This window comes from Gorilla gorilla, chromosome 13 (assembly GCF_029281585.2).
Source record: "Gorilla gorilla gorilla isolate KB3781 chromosome 13, NHGRI_mGorGor1-v2.1_pri, whole genome shotgun sequence".
In the NCBI taxonomy this organism is placed as follows: Eukaryota; Metazoa; Chordata; class Mammalia; order Primates; family Hominidae; genus Gorilla; species Gorilla gorilla.
The window spans coordinates 75828043-75848101 of record NC_073237.2 but is presented as its reverse complement, the minus strand read 5'-3'; the positions used below and the strand labels follow the sequence as shown (position 1 = coordinate 75848101).

General features: G+C 37.2%; 1 protein-coding gene across 30 annotated transcripts in view; it reads right to left on the bottom strand.

Moving 5' to 3' along the window:
• LOC101153990 (transducin-like enhancer protein 4) overlaps window positions 1-20059 on the bottom strand; it is a 154881-nt gene that overhangs the window by 91135 nt on the left and 43687 nt on the right. For 19 of the 30 annotated variants that reach the window (XM_063696477.1, XM_063696479.1, XM_031014593.3 and 16 more), the window contains one exon: window positions 7931-8005. The exons of the other annotated variants lie outside the window; for them this stretch is intronic. In XM_063696477.1, the coding sequence (XP_063552547.1) occupies window positions 7931-8005 (75 nt within the window). The remainder of the gene's footprint in view (window positions 1-7930; window positions 8006-20059) is intronic. 30 annotated transcript variants of the gene reach the window in all.

The following is a 20059-nucleotide window of genomic DNA, read 5'->3' as shown; positions in this document are numbered from 1 at the left end:
TAAAGAACTCTTAAAACTCAATAATAAAATAAAACTGACTGATGAAAAAAAAGAGGTAAAGATTTGAACAGATATTGTATCAGAAAAGATACAGAGATAGCAAAAAAGACACTTAACATCATTAATTGTTATGAAAATGCATAAAAAACACAGTAAGTACTATTATGCACCTATTAGGATGGCTAAAAGAACCTCCCAAAAACCTGTAATTCCAAGTGCAGACAAAGATGTAGAGGAAAGGTTTTCTTACATGTAATATATTAGTGAAACTGCAAAATAGTAGAATCACTCTGAGAAACAGTATGTCAATTACTTGGAAAGTTTAACGTGCATTTACCATGTAACTCAGCAATCCCACTTCTAGGTAATCACCCAAAAGATATAACTTACATTCACTTACTTAAAATATCCAAATAAGAATGTTTCTCGTGGCTTTATTCAACCAACTGTCCTTTAAGGAGTGAACAGATAAACTGGTATATCCATACAATAGAATATCAGTCTGCAATACACAGGCACTAACTACTGATATGAGCAACCACATGGACAAATCACAAATGCCTTATGCTAAGTAAAAGAAGAAACCTCGGAAGGCTACATGATATATAATTCCGTTTACATAACATTGTCAAAAAGGCTCACTTTGGAAGAAGACACGTACGTTTTCAGTGGTTGGCAGGGGCTGGGATAGAAAAAAATGACTGACTACAAAGAGTAACAAGGGATTGGGGTGGAGGGAACTATCCTGTATCTTGATTGTGGTGGCAGTTACACAACTGTATTCGGTTGTCAAAACTCAAAGACCTACACACTGGAAAGGGTAAATTTTACTTTTTGCAGATTACGTCTCATTAAATCTGATGTAATAGAGAATATCAATAATGAATTTCTAAATTCCTAATCCAAATATCTGAAAATGTATCTGCAAATATAAAAAAATACAAATCTGTAAATGTATGCAGCTTCATTCTTATGTTTTTTATTAACTGTTTCTCTTTACTCTGTTATCCATGGAAACTAGCTTTATTGAAATTAAAATGCGTTAATTAAAAGTTGATTATTTGTAAGTACAATGTAATACCAGCAAGCTGACAGCTACCAAAATTTTAATAGAATGATTTAAATGTAACTTGAGGATCATTTCAGAATATATTTCAGAAGACAATTTAAAATATCACTCAAAATGAAAATAAAATATGCCCCTTTAATAGGATATTGGTGAAAGTACTCAAATATTTACTGAATGAATGAATGGACATAATCATTAAATAACTCTTGCTATTCACTAAAGAGTTCTAACCTTTTCAAAAAGGTCTTAAGGACAACACTTAAGACTACACATGCATTTTGGGGTAGAAGGATTCCCAAACTGGTTTCTTAGGGAGCTTTGAGAACAGGCTACAAAAGTCCTTAAAAACCTCACCTAAGTGCTTGACAGTTAACCACTGTCAATAACCCTTTAGTTGCCTGTTTGGTGTGAGACTGCCTCTCATAGCCCATGCTTCTTCCCTCCCTCTCAGCTTCGAGGGGCACAAAGCAGTCTGACACCACAAGGAAAAAGGTCTCTGACTATATGGAAGTTGGTGATGCTGCTTGTGGAAACATTGCTGGCAGGAAATCATCAGAGAATTACAAAAGTGACACAAAACCAAAACAAAACAACCTATAAAATGGGGTAACACTCTGGAACTGCAAGCTTGCAGGTTGCCTTATTCTCTGTTTTAGTCTGTTTTTCTATATAACCATTCCTCAGACCTCTGCATAAGCTCAGCCTGCCGAGCTCTGTGGATCTGGGAGAACTACTTTCTTCTCAGTGGAAGCCAATGCCCATATCCCTTCCTCAGATACATCTACCCAGACACATTCTGCAACTCTTACAACACTTTGAACTCAACTCTACAGCGATGGAAGTGCATTCACTGGGGAAAAGGAAAGGATGGCTCAGCTCCAAACAGAAAGAAAAATTGTAGCATTGCTGGCTAGTCCCAGTTTTGGAGGTGACAGGATTGATAGACTGGCTTCTAGAAATTTCTTCCAGAGAAGCTTTGTCATAGAAAATAACGGAGAGCACATCACAAGCACAAATCAGAAATCCTATTCCTTACCTAGTGGTTTTTGGGCGTCTCTGAAGTGCAGGCAGAGTTTTTAAATTACTTAAATATATGAGAGTCTTTGTTATGAGAGAAGGGAAATTACTGCCTCTTAGAGCCTCATCAAACCACAGCAGAAAGATTAGATTATGAATACATCATTCAATAATGTAGTCCCCTGCTCCATGGCAAATGAACCAGTTCAGAAAAGAAAAAGAGTGAGGGGCAGGCACACCCACAGAAGATAAAGAAGAAAGAATGTGATGTAAAACTGCTTTGGTTTTCCTGCCATGTGTTTGATGAATGCAGGTGAGTAAAGCCCTCCAAGTGAGTGCATCTTCAAGCCAGCCCTTCCCCCATAGTGCAAGCTGTGTGTGTACACGACACAGACAGTGGCCAGCATGTTTTATAAAGCCTTTAAGCTCCAGGCACACTATTCAGTAAAGACAGTAACAAAGCTGAAATAACAATCTCTGATAAATCTATTTTATAGCTCATTTTTTATTTCATTCTGTATTACGTACATCTAGAAAATACCAATAGTAATCAGCTGCAAGAAGCAGAACAAGATAGAGAAGCTCACCTGTTAAGTTTACTGAAAAATATTTATTTAAAAAATAACACAAAAGCTGAGTTGTACAGTTGAGCTGTTAAATATGTTTTACGCACAGAACTCACATCAGAAAACAAGCCCTGACTCTAGTACATGACTACAATTACCTACCTACACTGTAAAGCCCGCTTAAGTAGCTTGAGGCCTATGAAATCAAATCCTAAGTGTCTGCCGGGAAAGTGGAGGGAGAGGGCTTGGCTGCAGGTAATTTTGAAATGATCACAGAACAGGAGTATGGGCCTATGAATAGTGAACCACGGAAGGGAGAAAACTCAAAATAAACATGTATTATCTAGCCTATCACTACTGTGGGCAACTGAAGCTCCATCCTACTGGAACCTTTTGTGGAGTAGCATAGAAGGCATCTTACAGGTGTCTCCCCCAGAGAATGCGGGGAGCATTCCACTAACTCTGTTTCCCTGTGGGATTCAGGGTTACCCAATGCAGCTGTAATTCCTGCACTTTCCAGGCTGTGCTTGTGTAAGTGAAGGGTGGATTCCCCACAAAGGTTTCCCACAAAGCACTGGGGGAAAGCAAGCACTTCGCGCTATGGCTGACTGGAGGTGCTGTCAGGCTGTAGGAAACATGTTGTAGTGGCAAGGGCTAGAGAGAAAGGAACTGAGGGGTACACGGTGGGCCCAGGAAGAATACTTTTGTAAAAAAACGTAAATTTTAAAATTTAATTTCAAGTTGTGTGTTACTGGAGGCCATGTATCCACAGGGGTATATTTCCTACACTTGCAATGTAAGGGAGGGAAACACACACACACACATTTTTATATATACCCACATATTTATATCTTTCCCTTTCTGCCTAATGGCTAAACTGTTTAAAAAGAATACAAGGAAAATGACCACGGTGGCTCATCCAAATGCCTTTGAAAGTTAAAATGGCAGTTTTGAAATCTATAACGGAAAAGAAGAGACATACATTTTTAAACAGTCATACTGCAAGACCCTCTTACCACGTTGTCAATGTAGAAAACACACACACACACATACACATACACATACATACATATACGCACACACACAGACACACACACACATACATTTAAGGTTCAATCATATGACAAGGACAAGAAAACAAAATACTAAGGGGGGGACCGCAAAGGTATTGTCTTTCTTTTTTTAAACTAACTCAAACACATAGGATGGTAAAGGCAAAGTCATTTAAATCATTTCCTTAGTAATACAAGTAATATTTAAATAGATTTAATAGTGCTGCTCCAAACCAATGAATTATGGGTTTAAAACCTATTAAAATGTAATGTTTTTTTCCTGAGCTGAGAGGAAAGAGATTTAAATCCACTGAATTTTAATATTTCAGCTTGAGCTGCAGGAGGTAGAGAAAGTCCAAATGAACTATTCCATCAGCACCATTCAAGCATGAACATTTTAATCAGTTTTACTTCCTTGGAGTTCTCTAACACAGTTTACGCTGTCATTCTGAAAGCACTTAACACAGAGAGTGTGAAAAACCACCAAGGCTTGTTATTGCCTTCACAATTGATGGCAAATAATTTTGCAGACTTCCTATCATTAAAATGTCACTGCTAAAAATTGAGGTTCAGCATTTCTTGTGCTAAACTGCAATTCCTACAACACCATGGCATACCTGTTTCCTAAGGGTTTATCGGGGATGGGGGTGTGCTTTTTTCCAAACGCATACATTTCTATCATTTTTTTTTTCCTCAGAATTAGGTTTAAAAAGTGGGTTAGGGGGTTTCCAAAGGAACCACATTGTCTATTTTTATAAGCCAAACATTTTCTTTTCCACTATTCACACTGACTAAACTTTTTTTCTTAATGGTAGTTTCTTTGGTGAAATTCTTATGAGGTTCCAAGTCAGCCTCCTTTATTAAGCATAACCACATTCACACAGCATGTACTGATTATATAGTGTAATGGATTTAAAAAGCATTTTAAGATAGTCAGATGACTCAATTTAATAATACAGGAAATGAAAACATCATTTCTAATTAGATCATATTACTGATTTAAAACTACAATTTGTGTGTTGTTCCAACAGTGTGATCTCGCAGAGATTCTAATTTAAAAACACAGTGGCTAGCAGGACACATGACAAAATCAAACTAGATCCATAACGTTCCCCTAGCCCAACTGAGGGAACTTGGGGAAGGCCTGAAGGAAATGTGTAATATCGCCAATTCAAAACAAAACACAAAATATCAACGATGGGAAACCAACACAGGAATTTTCCTGGTTTTCTTCCTTATAAATAAAAGATAAATGATATTTAACTTATTTCAATCTATCAACAGTTTTAAACTGAACATGACCTGTGAAAGAAATCATTATAACTGTGTTTCATTCCATTAAACACAATTAGCTTATTGTCAAGAGAACAGCCACCTCTCCAGGTTTCGGGCTCACTTCAGCATTTTGCATTTAAACTGCACGGATCACTCGTTTGGCTCATTTACCAATGAAGGTAGAATAATATTGCAGAGTTAAAAAGGTGCTTCATCAGATTTCATTAAATATGGGAACATTTGCTCTTGTCTGGATGGTGTGCATACATATAAAATAGACACATATGTAGTGACAAATAAATGAGGGTCTGCAGGAGCTTAGATGGTTCTTTGCCTCTCAAAGGAAAACTGTCATTCCTTCAGTGCAGAAAATCACTGCTGACTACATTCTAAAAACCAAGTAACAAAAATCTAAAAACTGACCCCTAGTTGTTTTTGGTAGTGTGTCAAAATACCACCAACTCAGCCAGCCATCTATGCTCAAGGGACAGAGAACAGCAAGTGCCTTTAAAATACTACAGTGTTACAACTCCAAAAACTACTGGATGCAAGCACTACCATGGCTAAAAAGACAAAGAGAACCTCAGCAGCAAAAATTTGTCAAGTGAGTTTGTAACTGAGCTCTTTCCTTCTCACTTGGTTTGTGGTTCTCTAAAACTGTTGGGTTTGTTTTCCTATTTCTGCAATCTATTTTCCGCAATAGTCAGATTATGTGATTTCTGACTCCATTTTCTGCTCAGATACCAAGAGTTTAGAAGGCTCATCAGATCCAACTATATCCAACTATATCCAAGTATATGCCGCATTGATAGCACATAACGCTGCTTTGACAGCATGTACTGCTGAGTTAGTTCTTTAAGTTTTTAGGTCACAAAATTAAGTTAGCTTTATTTTAATAATTAAATACATATAAACACAATATGTCAGTAACTTGGCTGCAGTCTAATAAATCCTCATTTCCCCAAGAAAAGGCAATCGGCCATCCCATTCCAAATAAAGTATATAAAAATGAATAAATATAAAACAATATTAAAAATATTCTTGATGTGAAGTGAAGGGAACTTGTTGTGATTTTATATCTTCCCTCATATTAAGCAACATCCAACACATAAACAAAGTGTTTTTTATTTAGCTTAATCTCTCCACTGTACAGTCATTAAAAGACTCAAAAAAAGGAAAAAAATAATAATAATAATCCATTCTGTTTTCCTAGAAAACGCTGCCAATCACACATAAGGCAGGAGGGCTATCTGTATTTCAGCCATTCATACAAACAGTAAACACTAAGCTAAAAATGACCCAGCAACCTCTCCTATCAGGGATCGCTCTGCGCATTCTCTCCATGGTAAACAGTAGAGACAGTAGAGAAATGTAGGTTCTATCCCTTCTGACCCCTGGAAGATTTGGTAACAAAAATATCCACAGTGAATACAACACCTGCACTTGTGCACACACTTCAATGGAGCACAGCTGGTTTATACATATATATATATACACATACACACACACACACACACACACACACACTTAACTTTAAAATTAAACCTTTCTCAACTTTTAAAAATTTAATATACTGCTGTTTCCTGGAGTTTCTGGAAACGAAAACCAATTGCGAAATGTATTTGTCTCTACTATCCGTCCCTTCCCCTGCCCATCACAGAAAATGTATGACAAACATTATTCATGATTCTACATGGCTTCTTCTGATTCAGCCTCTTGTTTCCAAGGGGCACTCTGGAGGAAATAAAGGTTACTCTTTTCCATTCATTACATCTGCTAATTTCCTACCAGGTTTTTTTTGTTTTTTTGGTTTTTTTTTTGGTCAGAGGGACACAAAATAGAGCTCCAAATAGCCCATTAAAAAACAAGCTACAATCAGACTATTGCGCCCTCAACATCAGCAGTGATCCCAGAGTTCTGATTTCCTTGTTAAAAGACAGAGGAATAATTGAAGCAATATCTTCACTTCAGATTGATTATCAGGCGACCCTTATCCACATCTTCACTCAGCAATTTGAATTTTAATGAAAGTAAATGAAATAATTAGCATTTCGAACTGTGTTTGATACACTGACAGAAAAAAAGACTTTTGTGTATAATCTATACACAAAAGAAAGTATTTGGGAGGGGACAGAAAGAGGAAAGTACAGTTGTAGTGTCTTCATTAGAATAACCCAAGGAACTGCTTGTACAATCTGCATAAATAGAGAGGTGAATATTATGCTCTTTACAGCTATGATTTCTTGCCTTTATTATTATTTCTAAGTTTCAGCACATTATTTTATTGCCTGTTACACTAATCTGAGAAAAAAAAAACATACATATATAAGCAGAGTTGAAGTGACTGCCCAAATCCATGAATTCCAGCACAATTTCTATGCAACATTAATGCCACTATTGCCAGGAAGGATTTTCTAAATGGGCCACTGATTTTTTTAAAAATAAAGTGTAGTTCATCTATTATTTCTATTTCAAATGGACACTAACCCATAAGAGCCACTCATGACAGGGGAAGGAAGAATAAGTAGAACGGGAGATGTGAAAATGTACACCTCATTAAAAATGATAGTAAGATACTCTACATGATTATTCAAGGAAAGAAAAAAGAAACCAGGTCATTTTAACATCAGGGCAATCTATATCTCCTTTTTTTTTTTTGGCCTAGGTTAGCAACAAAAGCTGATTGCAAAGAAAAGAAATATGAAAAAGAGCTATCCAGTCTCCTTAGAGGAGAGTTTTCATGAACACATCCACTTAAATTGGTGAGAATGTGATCCAAAGTTTCTGAGGCAGCCATCAAATTTCATAGGAGATTGAAGGCAAAGTGCTTAATTTCATTTTGTAGTCATCTATTGCTTTTTGCCCCTTTGGCGGAACAAAATGTAAAAAGAGAGAGCGAGAGAGCTGATGACAAACACTAAGATCAGAGCTAAAATGGAAAGGCCACGTACCCCAATGATGGCGTTCAGTTCTGCCATGGTCACCTGCTTGGCCCGTTCCACAGCCTGCACCACTTGTTGCTGGTGCTATAAATGAAGATCAGAAACAGAATACAATTATTTGTTTTCTACTCAGTCAAGAACAGCTTTTCCTAACATGTCCTCTAACTTCAGTTACATGCAAAACAGCATTTGGGGATCTCCAGGTTTCCAATACAAGCCTGAGGTGATGGATGACTAGACGTCTAGGGTACATCTGGGTCCACAAAGTTGAGGAGTCACTGGGCATCCAACTGCAGGTACCATCTCTGTGACCCCATGAAGAATGCTCCTTTACAACAGCTTAAATTTCACTTAAAAGTTATGGTACACTTGGACCACCCATCTGCTATTAGTACTAACAAACAAAACAGAATCCATCCCACTTGCTTTCTTTGTACTCACTCCCTTTTCTCTTTGCTATCTACATTAAAATTTTTAAAAATTATTTCCTGGAAGTAATTATTTTTAAATTTTCTCCTGATAACGGTTAGCGAAGAGACCGGAAGGACATACAGAATGCAACATACGTATTTCTTCTGGAAATGTGCAAATTGTTGGTGTTTTAACCCCTATCATGAGATAGGGATTAAAAAGAGATCAAAAACATAGAACTCAAGTTTAAGAACTTCAGGTATTTCTTTTAAATCCAACAGAAAAACTAAAGCCCACAAAAGTGTACGATAATTTTTTTTCTTAGAAAAACTAGGATGGACAGTACAGGAAAATCCCTCCATCCACAACTCAGTTCCAGTGAGAATAAGTAAGAACTGATGTTAGTAATTTTTGTACAGAAAAAGTAGCATGGAAGTCTCTGTATGGGGGCACTCATATATATCTAGACACAGAAGTGCTTACAAGAATTACCCCCTCCAAATATTATCTAAATATTATTTCCCATTAAAACATTTGACCACTCTAGTATCTACAGTCAATTTTGGTTTAAAATCAGTCTTATTGGGTTTCTTTCAACTTGGTTTAGTGAATGAAGAACCAAAGGAACTGCGCTGTGAAACAAGTACTCCTCTGTAAATCTGAAGAGTCTTATTTTGGTTAATTTCAGTTGAGAAATTTAGCTAACTTTCTTCACTTATTTGAGATGAGTATGAAGCTCAACTACCACACTGCTTAATACATACAAAGAGCTATCAGTTCAATGTGGAATTCTCCGTGAACCACCTGGCCCCCATTCCAAAATCCTCAAATATAGTTACTGAGATTAACTAGGGTGACCATTATTTCCACCTCTGAGCTGTGTAAGGGGAGTGGGGAGGCCAGGTGGAAAAGGAAACGACTTTAATTATTTACAATGTGATGTTTTCACTCTTGGTTTCCTAATAGAAATGTGTATTTTGTGTCTATGACTAATGGGAAGAAAAATGTCAAATAATAGACCATTGAATCTTAAGCTTTTAATAGACTCTGATTATTAAACTATATACTTTTTAATGTTTTTAAATTGTATGCATTCCATTTTCAAAGCAGGAGCTTAAGCAATCCCAAAATATATATAAATATATATTTATATAATATATATTTTTATATAAATATATATTTATATAATATATATTTTTATATAAATATATATTTATATATTTTATATCAATATATATTATATAAATATATATTTATATATTTATATATATATTTATATAATATATATTTATATATTTATATATATATTTATATAATATATATTTATATATTTATATAAATATATTTATATAAATATATATTTATATAAATATATATTTATATATAGATATATATATTTATATATTTATAGATATATATATTTATAGATAAATGTATAGATATTTATATATGTCTATTTATAGATATGTCCATTCCATTCTTTTACTCCTTATAATATTTGCTAACATGGAAGAAAAAAATTTCTTTCTCTGAAGCAAGTAAAAATCTTAAGGGATTTTGAAAATATTAGAAGGAATAGAAGGGCACAGTCAATAAAATGGCCAGCAACTGTCATTTCAGGTTCCCCTAAAGCCAACCTGACCATGTATGTATATTGAGCACTTACTATGTGCCAAACACAGAGCTCATGTTCATATTTAAGACAATTTGATTCTCTAGATGGTGAGAAATGGCAGTACTTGGAAAACAAAAAAAAAAGTAGGATAGAAATGTTTATGGGATTTTCCACCTTTTACTTTCCTATACTCAACAATGATATCGGTTAGTATAGACACCGGAAGGACATACAGAATGCAACAAACATGTTTCTTCTGGAAATGTGCAAATTGTTCGTGTTTTAACTCCTATCATGAAGAGCTGCATATTTAAAAGCGATCAAAAACGTAGAACTCAAGTTTAAGAACTTCAGGTATTTCTTTTAAATCTTAAAAGAAATAGATTTAAAAGAAACTTAAAACTTCGGAACTGAAACAAAGGACCACACTTAGTCACATCCAACACAGGTATCATTCATTCTACTCACGCATTCATTCATTCAACAAAAGTTTTAAAGCTCTTACTCTACCAATTCTCCCTATTATTGAAATATTACCTGCAAGTATTCAAAGAATAGTTTCCATGAGACAGAGATATGGAAAATACATCTACCTAGTGCCATTCTAGCATGAAGACTGTTCAACACTTGCTTCATGAACTAGATTCCAATTGCTAAAATGTGCAAAGATGCCTTAGGCAGCAGGGGATATCTTTCTGCACTGGCATTAAAATCAAGTGCATTTTTTCAGAAAACCGGAAACACACACCAGTGAGCCATAACTCTGACAGCCTAAAGAAACTCCTGCTATAAAGCTAAAATGACAATGGAAGTCATGATTCAGCTTCTCCTTTTTGATGGCAATGGCTGTGGGCTGATACAGTATCTGAACTTTACCTGCAGTTCAGAATTCTACTTCCCTATTTCTGCTTACAACCCATGAATCATTCACTGTTTAAGGACCTTTTGAATAGAAGCTCCCTAAGGCAAACAATGCCTCCTCCCCTGTGTTGCTCTGAAAGCACCAGAAACACCCTAACATATTAGTTCACTCAGCCACACCATGTAACATTACACCACAGCCTGAGGAAGCACCCACCAGGGAAGGTGAGAAAATTAAAACCCAAACAGGAAGAAGGGTCAAAAGATTACATACAAAAGAGAAAAATGAATATGCAAGGAAGCCCAAAGTACTCCCGTAAACTGACCCAGGAGGCTTTTTTTTTTTTCCCCCATTTTCGGGTTTTAACAAGTAAGCTCTCACTCAGAAAAAAACAGCAAGTTTTTCACATCTTCTTAGAACTATGAGGGCTTTCCCATTATGTCTGCCTTGTCTTCCACTTTCCCTCCCCTCCCCAATCTGTCCTCTCTTCCCACTCCACCCACATCTCATTTCCTCTTCTACTTCCTGCTTGTTCCCTCAGCCACCAAGCCAGCACTAGCACCAGAGTGGTGGGTCCAGCCAATCTGCAGAGAGCAACAGTGTTGTCATTCTTACTGCTCCAGCTGCTCACTCAGATACAAGTGTCCTGTTTGAATGCGCCACCAGTACCACCAAATGAAATGCCACTAAGAACATATTAGTAAGCCAAGGGTAAGAGAGGGGACCTCTAACTGGGATTTTGAAGAGACAAAACAAATGCCCAATTATTTATTCTTTAAAATGCTGTACTTAACAATTTTAAAAAAATTCTAAAAATAAAAAAAACGCTTAGATTGTGGTGATGGTTATACAATTCTGTAAAGTTACTGAAAAGTATTGAACCATACACTTAAAATTAGTGAATTTTATGGTGTGTAAATTATACCTCAGTAAAAATAATTTTTTTAAAAAAGTGATTTAAGCAATACAAACATGGTTGCAGGGGAAAGGGCCAGTAAAATGAAATTCTGTACATTAAATCACTTGCCTTACTTCCATCATCATAAAATTATTTTTGGCATTTGTTCAGAAAAAGTACTAATATATTTTTTCTATAAGAAACTAAAATAATACCAGCTTATAAGTCCAACAAAGCCTGCTAAAAAGCAGACCTTAACAAACCAGTAATATGTGTATAGTAGGTGTTTAATATATATTTCTCAGAAGGTATTATGATGAGAATACCTGTCATGCCAATGTTTTAGGGCACAGCAACAGATGCAGTACTTCTAATAAAAAACCGTAATAAAAAGCTACAGTACACCTCAGAATTAAAAAAAAATAAATAAAACAAAAACAAAAGAACTCCCCTAAGGAATAAATGAGACAAAAAGACAAAATGCTGATTACTGCCAATGTTTAGTATGGGTACCTGTAGGTTCAGTATATTCTCTCTCTACTTTTAAAGTATGCTTCAAAATTTTATAAATTAAAATTTTAAAAAAACATTTAAAAAGTACTCCCCATATTGACGGGGGTAGTAAAAGAGTATAAGGGTAGAGATAGATATAAAATGAAACAAAATAAACTAGGATTCTCATAATGAGCAATATTAATTAAAGTCTCCAACATGTGGAGAGGTGAAAGTAAGACCAATGGCCCTGCTTCTCACGTGATGAACTCATATACAGAGCACATCTTAGAGGAATACAGGATATAAAACAGAAAGAAGTTTTAGGAGGAAATGGCCAGCGCACTTCCCGCGGCATCTGGGAAGGCTTTGTTTTTTTCATCCATTCATTCGAATATTTATTAAGTACCTACTATGGCACCAGGCACTGTGGTAGGGAGATACTAAGGTTAGAGTAGGGAAAAAGAACCATAGTCTTTGATCTCATAGAATTTAAACTCTGTCAAGGAAAACAGTCAGTGAATTAATGCTCAAAAGGCTCTATAATTACAACTAGAGGATAATTTCCATAAGAAAAATTACAGGATGCTATGCAATCATTTATCAGGGAAATATCTTAATCTAATATTGGGGCTAGGGGAAGATTCCCTTAGGAAGCTGACCTGACAACTGAGACCTGAAGGATTTCCAGGAATTCTGTAGATGAAGAATGAGGATAAAAGAATTCCAGGCAAAGGGAAAAGAACTGGGTAGGGGCCTTATAGGAAGAGCAAGAATGTCTGTGTGGCTGGAAGAGGGAGAGCAGGTAGGGGACACAGCTGCAGACAAGCAGAGTAGAATTTCATAGGGCCTTCTTGGGTATGATAAGACACATAAGCAAGAACACTTTAAAGTAGAAAGGGTGTGCACACAAAGAAAAATAAAGGAAAATGGATGAAGACATGAGTGTAGCATGGGAATGCTTTAAAGAACCAAGTATTAGTGGGAAATGAATTCTGGCAAGACAGGAGGAGGCCAAACAGCAAAGGGCTTTGCATGACATGCAAAAAAGTTGGACTTTATCCTGGTAGGAAATGAGATGTTATTAAAAAATTTTAAGCAGATGTGTGCTATCAGTTCTGCATTTGAGTAAGATGGATCTGGGAAAAGTAAAGAAGGTGGATGGCAGAGAGGTAAACCAGATTGAAGGGTGAACAGTTAGAGGGCTGCAATATTCTAGGGTGAAAGATACTTAGGCCCAAACTTGGACCAAATGCCCTTTTGGCTAATAGAAGCCATTAGCCACATGTACTTAAGAAGCCACTCATAGAAATTCAGAACTGGAAAAGGCCTTTAGAGACCATGAGACCCAGATGCCAGAGTACCCCAGGCACTATTAACAATCAACCAACCAACCAATCAACAAAAGACTCTCCCTATCACCAAAAGCACGCAAATTTCTAAACACTGCCGGGGCTGAGCAGATTGGGATGGTGGAACTACAGTACCAACCACAGCCCAAAGGCCACTACTCTATCCAATGAATCAATCTCCTCTGTCACACCCTAACCAGTCTCTCCTTGATCACCTCCTGTGAAAGGGAATTCACTACCTCATGGACAAGCTTTTTCCATTTTGGGATAATGAGCCCTAATACTAAGTTGAAATCTACCCTGCCATTAATTCTTCCCCACTGGACCCAGTTTTGTCTTTAAATTCTCCTCCATTGACTGACACTCCAAGTATATGAAAATGCATAATGCATGTTCTCAATTTTATCTCTTCTAGGTTAACCATCCTAAGGTCACTCAACAATTTCTCTGTGTCATGGGCTCTAGCCCACTCATCCATCCTTCTGGCTAGTCTCCTTGTAGTGCACAATACTCCAGGTATGGCCAAGCAGATCAAATTCAAGTGAAAGTGTCATTCCATGTCTGCTAAGTCAGGATAAAAAATCCCACTAAAAGCCTTTTTCAGCAACTCTATTAAATTTGCTAGTACAAATCAACTTAAATTTAACCCAATCTCCCCAAATCAGCCTTTCCTATACAGTATTCAAAGAAACATTAATCTGATACAGTTTGCATATTTGTCCCAACTCAAATCTCACATTGAATGGTAATTCCCAATGATGGAGGTGGGGCCTGGTGGGAGGTGTCTGGGTCATGGGGGTGAATCCCTCATGGCCTGATGTTGTCTTCGCAACAGAGAGTGAGTTCTCACAATATCTGGCCCTTAAAAAGTGTATGACACCTCCCCCTCAATCTCTCTCTCCTTTTCTGCTTTCACCACTTCGCCTTCCATCATGAGTAAAAAAAGCTCCCTGAGTCCTCCCCAGAAGCCAAGTAATGTTGGTGCCATGCTTGTGCAGCCTACAGAACCATGAGCCAATAAAGCCTTTTCTTTATAAATTACCCAGTCTCAGGTATTTCTTTATAGCAATGCAAGAACAGCCCAACACAGTCACCCAAGAAATCAGATATTACTTTAGATATTACTTAGACACATACATACACGTACACAAACACAGGTTTAATTTGGCAAATACCCGGTAAACTGCAGGTTATCTCAGCACCACAAAGCTTAGAGAGAGTAAATAAGTATACCTGGCTTCCCAAACAATTTTAGCTGTGGAACATGGGATTAAAGCTCTTAGGAGCACATTACTGACTGCCTACCTGGCCTTGCCTTCTCCACTCTCACTTACATGGGGACAGGGCATTCTTCACAGATAGGTAAGCTCTACAAATTCACTGCTGTCCAACAGAACTTTGGGCAATGTTGGAAATGTTCTGTATCTGTGCTAATAATACGACAGCCACTAGCCACGTATGGGTGGATACTGAGCACTTGAAATGTAGCTAGAGTAACTAAGAAACTGAACTTTTAATTTTATTCAACTTTACATAGCTACTACTGTATTGGACAATGCAGCTCTACTCAAGGTACCTTCAAACTTAGCTCCACTAATAATAATCTAATCACTACCTAACTAACAGTCAAATAAATGAGTCAGTTCTCAAACACTCATTAATTTGTTGAGACATACAGATAAAGGTTGGCATTGCTGCCTTTGGATAGAGACCCACATTTAAACCACAGGAAAAAAGTTCTACCTCCTGAGAATCATCTTTCACTTCTTGAGGTCAAACAGGCCATGATGCCACCAGATGAATCTCACCAAGCAGCCAACTGTCACCAAAATACATGGTCAGGTACAGCAAGCCAATCAGTCAACCACGGAATATGGGACAGAATTACGCTCTCTGATGGCTCATTCAGTATTATGAGAAAATATATATTTTTAAAATGAAAAGTTATCCATGCCCACAACCTAATGTGAAAATCAGAAAACTGGGCCAAATCCCCAGAAGCCCCAATCCATGTCTATTATTCATTTTAGGACATTCTTCCGATATATGACACTGTCATAACATATTACCAAGACCGACAAAATGGCTCCAACTGGGAAGCAGACGTGCCCCGTGCAGGCTGCTGGCACTTAACACGAGCCCTTTCTGAAGATGGTCTTAGGGATGTCACTGCATGCTTGCCAGGGGATCTCTGCAATTTTAACCATGCTCTCCTATATCAAACCTGTTATCACAAGCCATTGATTCCTCGCAAAGTTAACAAGCAATAAGACAAGTTAACCTGGCACGACTGTAAGGCGATAACACTTCCACCAGTGCATATAACCACTGTATTTTCTTCATTTCCTCCCGAAGGCACAATATGAAAGTGACTGATCACATTTTTCAACTTTCATTTCACAATTATTCTATACATGCAAAATGTGGCTCCAAGTAATTCAGTACCATATTAACCGAGGTGCCCAAGTAAACAGCATCTGAGATATACCCATATATCACAATGTAGTAGAAGGGGCTTGTTTTCCATCAAATTACATGGACCAAATTTACGGCATGTCCAAAACAGGAGTTTATGTATCGTTTGATGTGACTAGCTTTTCTAGCCTGTTGGATTTATAATTCAAATAAACTCATATTATCACTATTATGTAATTGACTATTATTTTCTACCAAATAAATGCAATGGAGAGTGCCCAAACACTACTTGGTACTACGTGTTAGAAGAGCTAACAGGGCAATACAAACCAAGTTTTAAGTTAAAATTAAATTTGCACCAGAAAGCATTCAGGTTGGTATGGAAGTTCCCTTTTCCCCAGGTAAAATAAGTATAAAAATGGAAGGTTTCCATTTTTAGGTTCTAATTTCCCTTTTATATTCTCAATATTCTAATGATCAGAGAACTATTGTTAAATATTGTAAAAAGAATAACATCTTCTTTATTTCATTGTTAAACCAATATTTTCTTAAAATAACTGATGCAAGGGAAAAACAGCTCCGTTCATGTGCAAGTGCAGGCCCCCAGGTGTGCTCCTCATCACTGCTGTGAGGACTAGCCTGCAGGGCTCCTCCATCAGCCTCTGAGCAGCTCGGCTTCTGTTTCGACTCAAAAAACAACCACCACCACCAAAAAAAACAGTCATGGAATTACAGGAGTGGAGAAGGAGGAAAATGTCCATCCTCCTTGGCACCCAGTGACTAGAAACAAGTCTGCTAATAACAAGGTTAAAAATGAATGCCATTTCTCTAAAGGTAACAATGACCATGAGTTTAATAAATGAGAATTAGGAAGCCACTGGTCATAAGAAACACAAATATAGACAGTCCACAGAGGCCATACTGCTCATGTAGGTTCTTTTCCATCCCCTATGAATGTATGAATGATAAATAATACCTGATGGGTGACTCTTCTCCAACATTCGAATGGTAAGGAAGAGACTTCTATAACAAGAACTATGCATTATTTTATATCTTATGTAACTGAAAAACATGAGATGTGCTAATTACATAGTCAAAGCTAGAGTTTGTTATGTAAAGATAAACCATTAGCAGTAACAATAGCCATAATTTTTATTTTGTGCATAGCATTATGTCTGGAAGCAAGTGGCAGTTGTCCCCCAATATCCCTTCTCTTACACTGGTGTAAGTTTTAGGGGGGCATAATGGTCACTCAGCTAAGACTACATTTCTGTATCTCCCTTACAACTATCTGTGGGCAGGTAACTAAGTGCTGGCCACTGCAAAGAGGGCAACCTTAAAAGGAAATAACTTGCCCATTCCTTTCCCTTTCCTGCCAGCCGACGCTGGGGCAAGACACAGTGGTGCTAGGATGATGAACGTCGATATAAAAGGAACCGAATTCACAATATCATGGAGTCACCAAATTAGCTATAGATGGCTTCGCTGTCAACTGTTAATATTACATGAGAGAGAAACAAGCTTTTTTTTTTTTTTCTTGAAAAAACCACTGTTCCTTTGATCTCTGTTAAAGCAGCCAAATATTCAGTGAGGTCCTTTTACACTGTCACGAATCCTCATATAAAAATCCTACAGTACAGGTATCCCATTATACCGATAAGCAAACTGCAGCCCAGAAAAGTTAAGTATTTTGCTCCACATTTTAAAGAAAGCAAGTGGCTGAGCCAAGATTTAGTCCTGGGTCTGGCTGACCTCCAGCTTTTATTACATTGCCTCTTGCCTAACGTGGCTCTTCCAATGAATGTGCTCCTTGTTACTGAAGCGACAAGTTTCTGAAAAATACAACTGTACCCTGGAGAATGATTTTCAACTATAACGTAATAAACTTTTCACCTACTGACCTACTGCTTTTCAAGAGTTTGAGGTTCTCAAAGATCTTAGGAACACCTTGTGGATCACTGTGAAACATACCCTATCTTAAAAGTGATCCTTATAGGGAAACAAGAGTACAAAAAACACAACTATCCTCCAACAGGTCCTCAACTAAGTGCACAATATTTCCTGCTTAATCTAACAGGTTAAGAAAAATACCTACTGGTTTACTTAAAAAAAAAAAAAATTCCCTTCCTCCTGAAAGATAACCTGTGTGGAGCTAAATGTCCATCGTTGGAAGCAGCTACTGGAGCTGCAAGGCCTAGCTAACTCTGCAGGAAGACTGCCAGCCAGCTCGTTTGAAATATTACCTTGAACTCTTCCCAGTTTTTACTAAGTCATTCCTTTCCAAATGTCTTAGGACCCCAAATAACCTGAAATAGAATCTATTTCCCTGGAAGTAAAATAGGAAAAGAGCAGGTGGGGAAACGGCACTCCCTATGCCAAGTCTGTTACATTTTGATACATATAATACACATGGTAAAGGTGGGCTTACTCTCCTTATTCTACAGGAATACTAAGGCTTAGAGAGATCAACTTTGCAACACAAAGCTAGTGAAGAGGGAGAGCTAGCCCAATTCTAAATTAGCAGAAATGCTGTCCCTTACTGCCAGGGTGTAACAGTGATGTAGAGTTTTAGGTCCACCTTAGACTCTCTACATAGATATGTTCCTGGAATTGGGGGGTGGAGGAGGAGTTGTTACTGGGATACTGGAAGCAATACAATATTTATTGGCAATCCTCAGTTTTACTAAGGACCCACTGAGGTCTAAGGGTCTATAAGCCATATCCCAAAATTGCCAATGGAAACAAAAACACAGATTTTTAGCTAGTTCAAGGCCCTGGGTTCACTTTTAATTTTCATTTTTTCTTCTATAAGGACATTAGAGAGGAAGATAATCAATTCACATTCTTCCCAAATGCAATGATTAGAAAACGGAGGGAGGGCTGGTTCTAGGTCCTCCCAAGAGGAGACAGAGCTCCACTGCTGCTACTGTAGTTAATCCCACTAGTCAACGGCAGTAGGTGCTTATTGTGTGCTAAGCTACCTGGGTATAATCCCAAGTAATCTTCACAGACATTGGATATGTTTCACGCTATGATTAACTTCATCATACAGATGAGGAAACTGAGGCTTAGAGAGGCACATCACTTGCTAAAGGTCACCCAGCTTAGCCCGGTTAGAGTAAACCACACGATTTGTAATAGGGAGGCCAGGACCCAGATCCAACTGTCATCATCCTGGCATCTCTTGTTTATGGAACTGCCAACTCAGAGTTGATATTTATAGTTCTTTCCCTGCAAATGAGACCGAAATAGGGAAAGAAAAGAGCTTCCCGTTTACCACCTTGAGATGGCTTTTTGAAGAATAAATTTGAGTCTTATCCATTCCTAAAAGCTAAAAAGTGAAGTGAGAGAAAAGAACAGCTTGGGACAGATGAGGGTTCACAAGGTTTTTCTAAATTCTGATATTGAGAATCCTGTGAAATTCTATGAACTCCAAGTGATGAGTACTCACTTTTAATGACAAGATTTGGCAATATCTTTGTCAAATGCCTCTAACGCTGGAAGTAGTTGTACGTGAGTGCAACAGCACATTATTAAAGTATATATTGGTTTTAATATTTTTAAATGTTTTAGCAAACTCTAATATGAAAATATTTTTCTGTGATTTTTATATACAGACACACTTCAAGTACTTCTGAACACAATTATACTACTCATTTCTAAAAAGAAAAAGTCTTGAAGTTAAAGCTAAATTTAATAGTTATCATTCAGTACTATATAATTTTTTTTAAGTTTAAAAAAACGCGGTAAACCAGACGCAAGCAATGTTAAGCAGGTATATTAATCAACACATGGGGGCTAAATTAAAAAGAGACTTCATCTAACAGTATGTAAATATACCCCTTGTTCCTGTCAAACTCCAAAAAGCCTGACTTCAGATGCTCACAATCGCTCCAGCCAATGTTCTGTTAGCTTATGCACTACTCTTCAGGAATTGTTTTGCTTTTTCCTAAATATGATCATTTAATTTTTAAATAAAAACATTTTAAAATAAATTCTAATGCAGCAGCTGCCGTTTTGGTAGCGAGACTGTCACACAGAGAGCCGGTGTTAAAAGATCAGATTAAGAGCCTTCAGTCCTGGCACAGAGTGA